The 16,603-nt window shown below is 44.1% G+C and overlaps 1 protein-coding gene across 1 annotated transcript; it reads right to left on the reverse strand.

Annotated features, from left to right (window-relative positions):
• Positions 1-157: 157 nt before the first annotated feature.
• LOC118086006 (metallothionein-1) lies at positions 158-2,989 on the reverse strand. The gene is made up of 3 exons (XM_035117209.2): positions 2,838-2,989; positions 1,976-2,041; positions 158-430 (listed from the first exon to the last, which is right to left on the reverse strand). The coding sequence occupies exons 1-3, from the start codon at positions 2,866-2,868 to the stop codon at positions 336-338; spliced, it is 192 nt and encodes a 63-aa protein (XP_034973100.1). The 5' UTR covers positions 2,869-2,989; the 3' UTR covers positions 158-335.
• Between the last annotated feature and the right edge of the window lie 13,614 nt (positions 2,990-16,603).

Raw genomic sequence — 16,603 nt, forward strand, 5'->3', positions numbered from 1 at the left:
GCCAGCACCCATAACAAACTACAGTTCCCAAGGTTCTTTGGAAGGGAAATGTGCTTTAAAGGTATTATGTACACAGTACACAGTCTGAGTTTCAGGGCTCACTGCCTCTGTCCTCTAAGAAGGAAAGAACCACTACCAACAAAACATCCTCCAAATGTTTCTTATATACATACAGCTTTTATTATTTTCCACATAGCTAGTGTTACTTCCCACATAGCTTATTTTCACATCTAAAGGCTACAAAAATGCACAGGCAAATATATAAATGGACAATAAGGTTACATTCCTGCTGGCAATCAAATATACAGATCAGTGCTTGGAGAGCCAGAGAAGATTCACTTGCAGCAGCTGCATTTGGTGGAAGGGGGACCTTTGCAGATACATCCCTGGGCACACTTGCTGCAGCCCACCGGACAACAGGAACAGCAACCTAGAAACGGAAATGAAAATTTACCTTTGTGGTTTCAGCCAATGAGGATCTCTTAGCAGAGCTGGGGAGTGGACCCAGCAGACAACAATGCTGCTGGGATCAGAATATGAGAGACCGAGGAGGACAGCAATTATGCACATGCTTTTACCACATTGGTATCAGCAGCAAACCATTTCACTCCAAACAGCTTGCAATGCCATTTCAAAAGGGAGTAACTTTATGTTCCATGGAAAAGATATGCTCTTGCATGGGAAAGGATGCTAGAATACAAGCAGGGAAAGGATGCTAGAATTTTCAGATTTGTAGCCGTAATGAGAGTCTGTTACTGAAAAAGAAGGTCATTCTAAGGAGCCCTGGAAATGGCGATGGAAATAGATCAGGGCCGGATGCAAAGAGCTAAAGGTGCCCTTTTTGAAGCGAGCATCCTTCACATTTGCTCCCAGGGCTATTGCATATTCTTAGCTGCTACATCTGGCTCTTTCTTCTGGTGGAAATTCTACTCCAAGTCACTAAAATTCAACTCTGGTTTTATTGATACTTTTGCACCCATTTTCAGCTGTGATATTTCTCTACCCTGCCCTGGAACCCTTCAGTCCAGGTGGACTTACAAGCACAAATAATAACATGAGCTTTTATTATGTACATTAAAAAAAATATATTATCTATATTTTTAGTTAGATAACTTTACCTTGAATCTTCTGTTTTTAATTGCTGCTTTTAAATAGATTCGTGCTATTTTATGTAAACCACTTGAGTTCTTATTAAGCACTATAATTATTGCTCAATAAATAAAAATAAAACCTGCAAACTGACCCATGGCTACCATACATGGAGTCACAGTTACACTAGCCAACCAGTGCTTCATGCACAGGTAGTAACAACTTGCTGAATGTCAGACATGCAGGGTTATGCCCACAAAATTTACTCTAATACAGCATGCAAGTTAGGGCCAGTCCCATCCTACCTACTCTTGTCCCAAGTATCTACTCGAGTCTAATGCTCCATCAAATCTAATGCACACTTCAGTTTTCAGAACCTTGAAACCAAAAAAAGTATTTGCTGGTGAATGTAAATGTGCCATCAAATCTAATGCACACCTTATTTTTTGCAATGTAATTTGGCCAAAAAAGCTGACCATTGGATTCAAGTAAATACAGTGGTACCTCACTAGACGAATGTCCTGCTAAATGAATTTTTCGCTAGACTAATGGGTTTTGCGATCGGAGGTTGCCTCGCAAGACGAATTCATTTTGTGAAAAATTCATCTAGCGAATTGCGGTTTCCCATAGGAATGCATTGAAATTCAATTAATGCGTTCCTATGGGCAAAAAAAAAATCAATGCATTCGCAAGACGAATTTTTCGCAAAACGAATTGACTCACAGAACGAATTAAATTCGTCTTGCGAGGCACCACTGTACGGTAATTTTTCCATGTGCTGCATCCGATTGTGGTTTTTACCATTTCAGTGCTTAAAAAAAGGGCTGCTCCCAGCACGATGACAGGAACAAAATACATAGGAAAGGAAGGAACTGTTCATACTCACTCTTTCTGCATGACTTGCACTTGCAGTTTTTGCACTGACAGTTGTTGCCACAGGTGCATGCACCACCTAAAAGAGGAAGGGGGGGGAATCCCATTACAATTACAAACTTAGCCTCTCCTGCACACATCTACATTGACACTTAGCAAAGAAGCCTTCAGAAGCCTAGAAGAATTTAGGAAGCAATTTACTTTCTCCTTCCCCCCAATAAACACCTCGAAAAGGGGCAATATAGCATTTTATAGGACTTTAATATTCCTCCAGGAACTTGAAACACTTGACAACGATTTTATTGTAGCACAGAGTGGAGATATAGCAGAAAGGAAGCAACAAAAGACCTCCGGTATAGGGCGGTATATAAATTCAATAGATAAGAAATAATAAGAGGAGGAGGAGGAGGCAGGGAAAATACATACTCCTCCCGCCGCCACGTTGGTACCCTCTCTCTAATGCCCTTCCAGATGCTTTGGACTTACAACCCCCATCGGCGCCTGATAGGAGTTGTAGTCCAAGCCATGTGTGTGAGGGTGGTGGACAACAAGGCTGACCCAAACTCATCCTGGCAACAGCGGACATCATCTGAGGTCCGTCTCGTCCCCTCGCCTGTAACACAACCGGCCTGATTCGCCCTCCAGTCAGAAAGAGGAAAGAGCGTCCCTCGTTGATAGGGACGCAGAGAATCCAAGTCAAAACAGCGCTCCACGTGGTCCGAACTAGCGCCTTGCCAAGCAGCAGAAGCAGGAGAAAGTCACCGAGGGAGAGAGGCAGATCGGAAGGGAAAGCGGGTGGGATCCAGATGTAAGGAGAGAAGGATGAACAAGCGGAATGAATAGAAAGAGGAAGGAAGGAAGGAAGGTTTCCTCACCACTACAACAGGGACAGTCCTGAGAATCCATTTCTCCTGGGCTCGATCTCTACAGCAGCTAAAAGGACGTTCGGGTGATCGGTTAGCAGCTGCGCTCCGCAGTGCCATCCGACCCGCTTTTTATTTCCCGCTGGCCCCGCGTGCAAAGCGGCCGGGCTCCGCCTCTGTCCGCGTCCCGTGCGCACGGCGCTCTCCCTGCGGCTCCGCCCCCCGCCAACAAACCAGCTGGTCGGGCGCTCGCCTGCGCAGCGGACCGATGCGGGATGATCAGTGGGCTGGCGGGCGCGGACACGCCTCCCTTTGCGCACCGGCGGGTTCTCACGGCCGTGTGCAGCCCAGGTGGGAGGGGTGCGGCCATCCTCCAAAGCGGTGGGAGGCTTGCAGAGAGCGGCTTGGGGGGGGTGTCTTGATGATGCGTGCAAAAGTATCCAGGCATCAAAATGGCTCTCCCCGCATATAATTTGGATTTACTGGAGGGGGTGTGTGTGTTAAAAAGCTGTTGTCACCGTGATATGTCTTCCAGAAGACCTTTTAATTGAGCATCCATCGTGATTTGTTTACCCAAAGTTTGGAGGACATCCAGTGCTTCCAGATTGTCAGCGAATGCAAAGTGCGCAATTGGACAATCTTGCGCAACAGACACACTCCCCTTCCCAGCCCCGCCGACTGTTGGCAAAGTGCGCAGGAAAGTGGGGAACAACGTTTGCTTGATGCAACGTCGTCTAAACACTCTGGAAAGAAATAATAATTAATGCTCAATAAACAGGCAAGGGAGCCCCTGATGTTATGCCAAGCAATTGTTATTTTGCACTCTCCTTTTCATCCTCAAATTGTTCTTTTGGCATGTAAGGGGGAGCAGGTAGGTTTTGCAAGAGTGCCAGGTCATCTTTAATTGCACACCCTGAATTTGACTGTACTTTATTGAATCCCACCTGGAAATAGCTCTGTCTGAAAGCAGCCTAGATGCAGAGAAGCATTTTTTTCCTCTTTCCTGAGCCACTTATCAACTTGTGGTACAAACTGTACCATGCTGGACCACCACAGTGTCAAAGTGCTTGCTAGCTTGTCCAGAGCATTGTGTGGCTGCCAAGAACTTTGCATATTGAACATCCTTCAGACAACTTAGTTCTACTTCATTCCCACAGCGTGGTGCCTATAACCCTTTGGGTGAGGGGTGCTGGTGGAATGGTTTCCTGAATTATCCCTCTCTAACAAATGTTCGGACCTTTGTCGGCAAGGTGATGTCTCTGCTTTTTAAGATGCTGTCTAGGTTTGTCATTGCTTTTCTCCCAAGCAGAGACATCACCTTGCCGACAAAGGTCCATATAATTAAAGCTATGGTTTTCCCAGTAGTGATGTATGGAAGTGAGAGCTGGACCATAAAGAAGGCTGATCGCCGAAGAATTGATGCTTTTGAATTATGGTGCTGGAGGAGACTCTTGAGAGTCCCATGGACTGCAAGAAGATCAAACCTATCCATTCTGAAGGAAATCAGCCCTGAGTGCTCACTGGAAGGACAGATCGTGAAGCTGAGGCTCCAATACTTTGGCCACCTCATGAGAAGAGAAGACTCCCTGGAAAAGACCCTGATGTTGGGAAAGATTGAGGGCACTAGGAGAAGGGGACGACAGAGGACGAGATGGTTGGACAGTGTTCTCGAAGCTACGAACATGAGTTTGACCAAACTGCGGGAGGCAGTGGAAGACAGGAGTGCCTGGCGTGCTATGGTCCATGGGGTCACAAAGGGTCGGACATGACTAAATGACTAAACAACAACAAATGTTCACAAGCCCACAAATTAAGGTTAAACTGTCGAATGAACTCCTGGAGGATTCTTGCATATGAAAGTTTAAATATAAAATTTATTCTTTGCTCAGCCATGAAATTCACTGGGCAATTATCTCTCATCCTAACTCACCTCACAGGGTTGTTGTAAGGATAACACTAGGAGTGGAAGGAACCTTGTATCCCAACCTAAGCTTTTTGGAAGAAAGTCAGGATAAAAATCTGTTAAATCATAATCTAATAATTGAAATTTACCCAACATCTTATTTTTAATGAATCGTAAAGAACCAATGGAGTTGTCCCTATGCCCATTTTACAGATGCAGACCTCAAGGCAAGGAGAGGCAACGTAGTGATTTCATGCCTAGGCCTGTTAGTGCTTGCAATTTTTCAATTTAAAGTAAAGCCTTTGTGTTCAACATACTTTAAAATTAGGTCAGAGAGAGAGAGAGCTAAGTATAGAAGTAGAAGCCTAGCCTTTACCACTTGCTCTAATTTGGAAGTAGTGATTTAAACAACTTGTCTTCCCAAACCACAGAGCAAATGAGTGGTCAAACCTGCACCTGTGATGTGTATTTTCTGTTTCCCTAGCTGTTGCTTCCAGACCACTGTGCCTTGTAAAACCTAAATTAGGCAGAGTGCACACCTTTCACTTTGTGGTGGCTCAGCTGGCAGGCTGTGGGTAAGACACCTGCATTCATTGCCAATCCCTGAAAATTGCACATTAGCACTTGCACGCCGTATAATTTAGCACCTAGTGGGCAAGGAGATGTGTAACTCTCTTGCAAGCTGGAAGAATGATGAAAGTGCTTTTGTTTTCCTTACCCATGCCTGCCACCAAACGAGAAGAAAAATGAAGATGGGAGAAATTCCTTCACAGAAACTATGGGTTCAAAGCTGCCTTATGACATAGGTAAAGGTAAAGGGGCCCCTGACCATCAGGTCCAGTCGTGTCCGACTCTGGGGTTGTGGCGCTCATCTCGCTCTATAGGCCGAGGGAGCTGGCGTTTGTCCGCAGACAGCTTCCGGGTCATGTGGCCAGCATGACAAAGCTGCTTCTGACGAACCGGAGCAGCGCACGGAAACGCCGTTTACCTTCCCGCCGGAGCGGTCCCTATCTATTTACTTGCACTTTGATGTGCTTTCGAACTGCTAGGTGGGCAGGAGCTAGGACCGAGCAACGGGAGCTCACCCCGTTGCAGGGATTCGAACCGCCGACCTTCTGATCAGCAAGCCCCCGACTCTGTGGTTTAACCCACAGCGCCACCTGGGTCCCCCATAGACAGACTCAAAATGGCTTAGCAGGAGTCTCGGGGAGTAGGCGGGAAATGCTTCCCAGTTCTGTTACTTGAGCATCCCTCCCCGACCTGGCACCTTCCAGATGTTTTGCACTACAACTCTTATCAGGCCTAGTCAACATGACAAATGGTTGGGGGTGATGGGAGTTGCAGGCTGCAGGTCCCCCCTGCTGAGGCTAATGAGCATTGTAGTCCATGCTGAGCAAGGCTGAGGCAAGGCTTTACGGTAGCTGAGTTCCCAGTTTCTTATCTGCTAGGGAGGGTGCCTCACAAAAAAAACATACAACACCTCCACCCAATGGGAATACATCCTCCTGATTCCTAGGTTGGGTGCCCCAGAAGATTAGATATTGTTGACTTCATCAGTGTGCTCTGGAAACTAGCAGATTAGATAGTGAAAACAATAGTCTATGGGTGGGGCTGTGTTCCATTCCTGTGCCCTCCAGAAGTTTCAGGACTACAGTTCCCATCAGCCCCAGCCGTCATAGAGTGCTGGCTGGGGCTAATGGGAATTTCAGTCTAGTAACATCTGAAGGGTGCCAGCTTGGCCAATGCTGCACAACCATGTAGAAGATGAATGTGAGACAATTCATGCTTAGATGCTGGTTGCTTCTGCACAGCAGGCTATTGTGGGCTTAGTGCTGTGCATGTGTGAAAGTTTGGTGCCACATCCACACAAGGCACTATCCTCAAATGACATCCTGTATCACCCCACCATGATTTAATCCAGATTTACTATTTCTGCAGAACACTGCATACAGGGAAATTTTCTGTGAGGTATTTCTCATACTATGAATAGCCAATTTCCATGAATTCATCTGATCTCATGCCTACCTGTATATATTATCTCTACAAACTAATAAACAACAAGCAGGCATCGTTGGCACATCCTCACTCCAATATCACCAATAAATTATTTTCTGATTGATGTTCAGATTTATATTACCAATCCCAGTTGCTGACTCATCTACCCTGGGTACTGCCAGAAAAGGCAACACTGTTACGGTATGTAGGGCAATTAAAGGTAAAGGGTAAAGGGACCCCTGACCATTAGGTCCAGTCGTGACCGACTCTGGGGTTGCGCGCTCATCTCGCATTATTGGCCGAGGGAGCCGGCGTATAGCTTCCGGGTCATGTGGCCAGCATGACAAAGCCGCTTCTGGCAAACCAGAGCAGCGCACGGAAACGCCGTTTACCTTCCCGCTGTAGCGGTTCCTATTTATCTACTTGCATTTTGATGTGCTTTCGAACTGCTAGGTTGGCAGGAGCTGGAACCAAGCAACGGGAGCTCACCCCGTCACAGGGATTCGAACCACTGACCTTCTGATCAGCAAGCCCTAGGCTCAGTGGTTTAACCACAGCGCCACCTGGGCAATTAGCTGGTGATAATTCAGGGGTTTTTTTTAGCAGGGATGGGTGAATCTGTAAATCTGGGCTTCTCTTAAGTTTCTCACTTTCCTAGCCTTAAGTTCTGTTCTCCGCATTTCTGCATCAGTTTGCATTTGTTAAAACTCTTCATGAAAATAAACCAGCATCTTAGTACACATTGCTCTTGATATGAACATTTTTGTATGCAATTTTGACTACGGGACAAATTTATGTGAGGAATTCTTCTTCTAATACATTTTTGTGTTATTTCCACTACTATATGCATATATATGCACACTTCTCCCTGATGTATACACTTTTATATACATTTTTGGGGGATGCAAACTGGCTTCCCTTTCTCCCCCATTTCTTTTTCTCCTATTCTCCCATCCCTTCTTTCTCACACCCCTTCTCACTCTCTTTCTAACACACCTCCCTCTCTCCCTCATCCTTTCCACTCTATGAATTGCCAGAAGAGGGACAGATACCTCTTGCCAGGCCTGATTGCTTGGAGGGTGCTTCCTTTCTTTTTCTGCTTCAGCCAATCTGTTTTGGCTTTTCCCCATTTTCCCATGCCTTCCTTCTCTCCCTCCAGGCTCCCCGCTGCATGAATTTGGCTGAAGACTGCATTTCCCACCCCAATTTATGACCAGATTATGTATGTGCGCATTGCTTTGAACATTTGAAATCACAAACATCAAATATTCTCTTTTTATTCTAGGCCTCCTGATGCTTGGTAGCCACTTTGGGGAGCTAACATTGGGATTTCATGACAGCTTGCTTCTAGCTCCACGGGATTGGACAGACAGCCCTTCCTGGTGTTGTAAACAAAATCATTCCCTTATGGGGTACACAAGAGCCCTTATAGAATCCTTTGTAGGTTCTCCATCGGTAGGAGAAAATAACAGAGGCCAACCAGAGAATATTGAGAAGCAAAGCAGCTAGTAAGCCTGATCTTTATTGAACTGTTGCAACAGGGTGCTCCCCTCACAGGCAGGAGAAAGGAGGAAGACCCAGAACAAAGGTGTGCCTGCCCTTACATAGACATTTTGAAATTCCCTGCCCTGGAGCTCAAGACCACCCCTTTTATAACCCATCTTCTTCAAATAAGATCCAAAGCAACACCAGCAAGTAGCCCCCTGACCAAATTATTACTTCCTGCTTAGTGCTGTTTACATCTGTAAAAGCAGAAATATTTGAGCTTGCTCCAGAGGTGTCATTATGCCCCAAGGTGGTGTGTATGCATGTCTGTGTGTGCCTTCGACACAATAGCCAGCACGAACAGATCACAACTGTTGATTATATTAATGTCAAAAAACACACTGAGGTGGGAGGAGTACGACTAGTTAAGGGTGTGGCCTGAGGAAAATCCCAAGGGCCATCAGATACAAAGGCCTGGAGGGCACCTTTTGGCCTCAGGGCCTGAGGTTCCCCACCTCTACTGTAGAGGATTGTGGGAAATTAAAATGGCAGCTAGATTCAGCGCACCTTTCGGTCTCATTTTATTATTATTATTAAACATTCATGGTGATTCTTGGTCATGATGCTCTTGGGGCAGTTATATGCGATGCTCTTTCATTATTTTTTGTGCCTGCGACAGTTTTGGAGCAGTCATACTATTGCACTTACAGTCAGTGCGTAATGCCCTGTAGCTTCCTGCTGACATGCCATAATTTCTTAATGATTCCATAATTTCTTAATTATTCGATAATTTCAATAGTTTCCCCCCCTTCCCCCCCTGCTTTTTAGTGCTAGAGCCTGCCTGGACAGTAATAATACATTCGCAATCGGGAAGCAGAATGAATCTTCCATCGATGGATGGTTATTGTGTCAGGAACCTAAAATGCCAGCATAGAGGCGCCTGCAAGCACCCAGTATTGCTCAGAGGAGACAGGAGTGAGTGGTCCAGGCACATCATGTCAGAGACTGACATATGTGAGAGCCTAAGTGCCTCCACCCTTGAAATTAGGCATTTTGAAGAACTATGAAATTGGATATTTGGCACTCGAACATGCAGTTTCACTTAAACAAACAACTTGCCCCACCCCAAAACTTTAGGTGCCTATAGGTCTCCTATCGTCTCATAAGGCCAACAAACTGGGCTAGCTCGCCCTTTATTGAGCTCACACGAAGATGGATTTGGTGGGGCGATGCCCTCTGGCTGTAATCCTAGTAGGAATTGGTATGTCTTTGAATGTGCCGATGTGTGTTTGGGCCTGTCTGAAAGATGAAAGGAGTTTGTTTCCCTTTGATGTACATCAGTAACTTCTATAAATGTTAATAGAAGGTACAACATGATCATAAGACATTGGGGGGGGGAGCCAACCGTTGTCTCCCTCCCAGCTTCTCTGAGTAATCTGGGAAGGAGGAACCTCAGAGCTAGGAAGGGCTTGAGATGACAAAGTATACCATGTTCCCACTAATCCCCTGGCACTTCTGTTCTTGGCAGGCACGGATTCTGACGGGACAACCATCAGCCTCCATATAAGAACAGGTTAATATCCAACAACATGGGGAAAGTGCCCTTCCCCTGACTTCTCAGTTCAGGCTGGGAAATGCAAAATGAATACCAACAAGTGCTTTTGAGTAAAAAATGGTGTTGATATGAGTTGGAGGGGCAGGCTGTGTGCCTGAGCCCCCTTCTAATTCATGTATCCAGCAGGGATTCAATTCCTGGAATAGTCAGGCTAGCTTTCTGGCTAGGTAATGGTCTTCTAAGTACAGGCCATTAAGGTAACAAAGGAAGTGGCTCTGTGCTAGATAACAAATGGGTGGGCTGTAGGCTAGGAGACAGAGCCATGCCTGATTTCTGTTGGAATCCAAGACTGTGGCTATGAGAGAAGCCAGACCCTCTTGGGGTGTTACTGCTATGAGCCCCTCCATTGTAGGCTCAGGTGTAAATAAACCATATGTCCTAAAGATGCCACAGTCTCCGCTGTCCCTCATTCCAAGGAAACTGAACCCTGGGCAAGCACCTGGAGGCCCTGAATCTTGCATGGTTTGGAGATTGGAGTGGCATGCAACAGTATTGCTATTCTTTGGTAGCCTGGCACTACCACTGGGCAAAGTGAAGCCACTCCCTCAGCCAGGAGATGCTGAGGTGCGGCAGTGACATGTTGGAGGACAGGGCTATGTGTGTCACTTTCTCTCTCCTACACTCCTTAAGCTAGCCTGCTGACCACTCCTGCTAGCTTCAGCAGTCTCGTGATTTTTCAAATCATTTCCTTAGAGACCTTGCTGTCAAGTTTTCACTCCATTACTACCGTAGTAGGGCGAGTAAAAAGAAACCCATTAAACCTTCCTCTTGGCTGACATTGGCCCTAAGCATCGTCAAGCCTTGGAGAAAGGTATTTAAGTTTTTGTTGCTTACTAATTTTCAGAATTAAAGGGAAGCTTTCAAGAAAGCCCGTGAAATAAAACTTCGTGATGCTAAGGAGATGCTTGTCTGGACTTGTAACATCCAACTACTTTGGTGTTTCGTATATATTGGCACCCGATTTACAAGATCTGCAGTAATCTCTTAATGCACTGATCATGAGAAAAGCTAGGTAAAGATTTTAAAAAAGGAATGGAATTGTCACAAAACATTTACCTAGGGATAGCTGTTTAATATATCTGTTTTTGCCTCACTTTTCCCTTTAAACGGCTCTGGGTGTGTCAAGTCATCAACCCTCTGAGGAATGTTAAACTTTGAGAGATCAGTTTGACGAAAGCCACCTAGGTAACGTCTAGACAACCTATTTATTGAGCAACAATCCCCATTTGTTTATGGGGAGGCATTGCTGTGCCAAGCAATTGTTCTGCATTGTCCAGTGCATTTTCCTAAGAACATAAGAGTCTGCTGGATCAGACCAATGGTTCGTATAGTCCAGCATGGTGTTACTCACAGTGTCCAACCAGATGCCTGTGGGAAATTAGAAAGGTGCATTCTCCCCTCCTGTGGCTTCCCCCAACTAGTATCCAGAACTATTTCAGCCTCTGTAGAAGCAGAGCATAGCCATGTCCTCCATTTGTCCAATCCTCTTGGCCAAGTTGGTGGCGATCACTGCCTCCGGCAGGAACAACTTCCATAGTTTAGCTATGCACTGTTCCTATGACATTCCTTACTGTAAGACGTTCATGGTTTTCCTTTGGGTTGGGGAGGTGGGGGAGCTGGAATTTCTCAGACGTTTTCTGAGAAGTCTTCTTTTTCACACAGGCTAGAAAAAGAAGGCCACCTTGAACCATTTTAAGAACATAAGAAGAGCTCTACTGCATTGGGTCAATGGCCCATCTAGTCCACCCCCCTCTTCTCACAGTTGGAAACTCTCAAGCTTCTTGATGCCTGCTGCAACAACCTTCTGCTTACCTGTGTTTCTCAGCAACTGGTGTTCAGGGGCATGCCACCATCATTTTCTTCTCATAATGAGCATGATTTGATTTTTTAACAATGCATTCATCTTTTTTAAGCTTCTTGAGATTGGTTCTCTTTTTGTTGTTCCCATTGAATGCTTGCTATTTTCTGTGTGCATCATAATATTCTCTGCCACCATCCATCCATCCCTGCAGTGGCCATTATTCCCTGCCTCTCCCCCCATAGTGCTAGATCTGGGGAATTGCAAAGGATGCAAAATGGTAGCCCTGCTGCTAAAAAAGTTGCAGCTGTAGTAAAAAAACAAACAAACAAACCCAGCAATCCCCAAACCCATAAACTCTTGTCACTGCTAATGGTGAGTCCCATCTTGAGAAACTGTTGGAGATTATCCTGCTCCCAAGAGAAGTTCAGTGAAATGGTCCCCACCCACCACACCGATTCTCTGCCCACAAACGGGGAAGAACAGCACGGCTAACTTATTTGGACAACCGCAGCACCATGCAAATTGCCAGGAGAGGGGCAGAAAAAATATTTTGGGGGTGAGCCAGATCAGGCCCCCAAACTGGAGGTTAGCTATCCCTAGAATGGAGATTTTCAAGAGGTCATTTATACACAGCTTTACTTCAAAGGCTTGTGCTGGGTGCAAAGGAGATGAAAAAGCAATGTTGTGATCTGAGAAGAGGCCACCTCATGCGAGTGGGAGACGTGAGTGAGGTACATTGGTAGCAGAGTATCAGGAAGATTATTATTTTTCTGTTTCTGTGAGCTTTGGCACTGTTTTACAATTTTATGAGTGTCACATTTCCATAGATTTCATTTCTCTCACACTGTGTGCTTCAAATCTGAAAAACAGAACTCCCAGTTGCTACGTCTTGGGCTCATCTTTTTGCTATGCTGATGTCTGAGAAGCCTGTAGTAGTTTCTTGACTCTAGAAACCACTTGCCAATGTTTTTATGTGTGGACTGGCATTGTGCCCAGGCACTCTGTTACATAAGACTTCCCTCAACCACGTGAAGAGAAGTCCCAGTTATGGCTTGTCAGACCAAACTTGCATCTACCCACAACAAAACACCACCACCAAACAGCATTATTAAAAGATATAAGAGGTGCCAAAATCAAGGTAGTTTGTGATTATTTATATTTTTTAAAATTCCCATCCACCTTTATGTCAACATTGGCATCCTGATATTCTTAATTAGGCCAGGGGACTGAAACTGAACCTGTTATTCTGTTTCCGCTCACCCCATCTCCCCAACTTCTCTCTGAATACTTCCTTTGAGACCATATAATTGAAATTCTGAACAGTGAAGGTTCTGTTGATTCAAATCTTGCAGTACAATGCTGCACAGATTTTATTATTCTTGTCATGTGTTAAGCAAAACACAGCTCTCCCCTCATAACTGTTTCTGAATGAGGTTTTTCTTTTCTTTTCTGAAAGCCACTTCATCTTATTAGGCTTATAACTGTTATGTCTTTCCAGTTCTCCAAAAAACAAACAATTGAATCCTATGCATGCTAACTCAGCAGTTGATCTAACTGAGTTTGTAGGTGTAGAGTTTGCAGACTGGCCCAACAAAGCTCTAGCTACAAGTTTTTCTGCTTATGGAGAACATGTGCTGAAGTTAATGAGATGACACATGGTGCATTATCTAACAGGGATAACACTTTGCAGGGTTGTGTTCAATCAATCTTTGATTCCATCCCACCCACCCACCATTTCTCAGACCTTAAAGCATTCTTGGATTTGAGAGAATTGGATTCCTACTGCCTAGTGCCCAAACACCTCACTTAACAGTTACAGCTCTGACTTCAGGATAATTCCATAGTGTCCAATGCAACATTTGTAAGTTTCTTTACATATTTCGTATTTTAGTTAGTATTATTTGAACTCCATTTAACACTGAACAATTTGTTTGTTAACTGGATTGATCTTCCCTACAAAATCAATCAAGAAATATACCACAGTAAGTTGGAATACTTCCTCCCTGCAGTGTGTTTCAAAATACATGTATAATGTAACAGTTTTGCAACTTCAAGAATTTGTAAGTTGAATAAATGTTTTCTCTAAAAGTATAAATCATTTTCCCCATCTGTGGCCATATATATAAGGAGCTTGTGTTTCATGAGTAACTGTCAAACTTATGGTAATGTTTATTAGAAACTGGGGGAAAAGGTTTTCTGGCAAATGAGCTGTGACCAATCTAACATGATAATTGTAATATGTGTCAATTCGTTGACAGACATGCACAAATAAATGCCTCCAAAGCAAGGTCCTGAGCATATTACACTTTACTATGCATTCATAAATTGCAGGCTGGCATTAAATCCATGCAGATAGTTGTAATGCTCATGGGATTTTTTTACTTAACTGTGGCAACACCCTAATGATTTATCATTTGCAGGTTAGACAAATGTCACAGAAGTCCTGCTTTTTTTTAAAAAATGATTTCATACTAATGAATAAAATATTGCATCACCTGGCCAACAAATTTTTATGTTTCCCAGTCTCAAACTCAACAAAAATGAAGTTGCCAAGTTACAACTGAACTTCAGTGGCTGCTTCTGCACTTTCTTTCAGGATAATCACATTTCCCATAGGGACATTATTCCCTGTGTTTATGGTCTTTACTTTAAATTATGTTAGAATTCATTTACACTTTCTGTTCAAAACTGCCTTCAACCTTTTACAGGGTTGTACTGTTCTCACATACTTTTCTAAACTGTACCAGAGTTGAAGTTACTGATAATTAAACTAAGGAACATATATAATTACTAAATATATGAAGACATAATTATATAATCTTTCTTCTGAAAGCAATAACATATATCCATTCCCCTAGTCTGATTTGTCATTCAGACTGAAAGCTTCTTGAGAGCAGACACCTGTCTCTTTCTGTTAAACTCTGTAATATGCCCTACATAGAGGCCTGGATAGATTAATTGGTTAGAGCATGGTTTTGATAACACCAAGGTTGCAGGTTTGATCCCCATATGAGACAGCTGCATATTCCTGCATTGCAGAACTAGATGATCCTCAGAGTCCCTTCCAGCTCTACAATTCTGTGATGCTATGGTTGGTGGCATGGTGCAAATAATTGGCTTTGGGTGTACACCTATGTAAAAATCCACCAGGATGAGCAACTTAGGATGCAGCAGATCTCTGTTGGCAGATAATGAAACTTTGGAAAATACAGTAATAATATAGCATTTGTTAACTATATAGGAAAATGAAAAATAAGTCTATAGGTTGACATTTTCTGGAAATATTGATAGGTGGGAGCAGCTGGGCTGTCTAATGTCACATAGATTGCTTGGAAGGGTGCCTGCACATTTTGCTTTGTAACTTCTTTCCTAGGAAGACTAGAGACTTACTTTAAAATATATATATGAAAGGTTAAGAGTCTGAGGCCCCTGCTGGGGGTGCCAATGAAGGCATGTGAAAGGCAACCTCTGATATAATTGATTATGATTATACCCTCCCACTCCTGTCCAATGAGTACCCATGGTGTTATTGGGGCTGGTATGCGTGATCATGCTTTCAATTCTATTTCCGCCTTCAAACATTTCAAGGTGGTCATATTGTTTCATTTGCGATAAGCACATAACTGCCTGCCTGCTAAAACCCTGTAACTTTTCACAGCACAAATGTTCCTGCTTCTGTTGCACTATGGCTACAAGAGCGCCGCTTCAGATAGCAACAATGCATTAACATTGCAGAAGCATCACAGAACAACTAATAAGATGGAATGACGGGTGGGCAGTGCAATATAGATCCACTACTAATGTGCTGCTTTTGTGTAAATGGCATGCTGCAGAATACAACCATTCTGCAGTGCTCTCTTACAGAACTGTTCCCTGCACCATCTGGCATTGGCAAGAATGGAACATGAATGCTGCAGTAGACGGATGGCAGGTTCAATCAAGTATGCACAGTAGGAGCATTCAACAGTGTTACTTCATATGATATGCATATGGAGTTGCAACATGTCCCTTGACATCTGGGGGGAAATAATAGTTCTGTAAAAACTGACCAAATAGGTTCATCACAAAAAGCTGCATGTACGTAAAAACAGCTTTGAAGTTGCTTTTCCCCAAGACTGAGTGGTTTTAAAATATGTTATTTGTTTTTATAGGTTCTTTAGCTTCGTTTGAAAATCTATTTAGTAAGGGAAACAGAATGCTAGTAAAAATGTGAATAACATCAGTAAAATTCATTCTACGGAAGTAGGTAAGATATGATTACTTGTTTAAGATATTGTGTCTTAATCCTGCCAGGGTGCCCTGAAGCGTATGGAGGGCTATCAGTCCTTTGCCTGAGTTAACTGTAAAAAATTGCACTACCCTTCATTTATTTCAGAGGTTGCTAATCTGTGCTAATGTTGCTGGATTGCAACCAGTATTGGTGCATGTGGTGGGACAGAGCTGAACTCCTGACATTACCATGACTGCTGCTTAGATGGGTGTGGCAGGCTGCTGGGGTTGGGAGTCACATGGTTGCACTGACACCAGCGCTGGATTGGCAGAGGGGGGTCTCGCTGGTGTAACTGTGTGGCCTCTGACCTTGCCAGTGCCCCATTGCAGTCCCATCTAGGTAAGCAGCACCAACAGTGGTGTCAGGAGGGCAACTTTGTCTGACCACACACTGCTACAGAGTCTACAGCAGGGGTAGTCAACCTTTTTATACCTACTGCCCACTAGTGCATCTTTCCTGATGATAAAAATTTCCTTACCGCCCACCAGTGCTTGATGGAAGAAGGATTCAGCTTGTGCCGTAGAACCCCCTACCGCCCACCTAGAATCCTGAAACGCCCACCAGTGGACAATTCATCCTGTTTTGTTTTGGGTAAGAATTTGCAGGAAATTTATATGGTATCTACTGTGTATTAAGCATTTGTTCTGATTTGTTTGTATGTTGGTGGGTCAAGTTACACCACCTTTTCAAGTGCAATCTTATGTCCCTT

This window comes from Zootoca vivipara, chromosome 6 (genome assembly GCF_963506605.1).
Source record: "Zootoca vivipara chromosome 6, rZooViv1.1, whole genome shotgun sequence".
Lineage (NCBI taxonomy): Eukaryota > Metazoa > Chordata > Lepidosauria > Squamata > Lacertidae > Zootoca > Zootoca vivipara.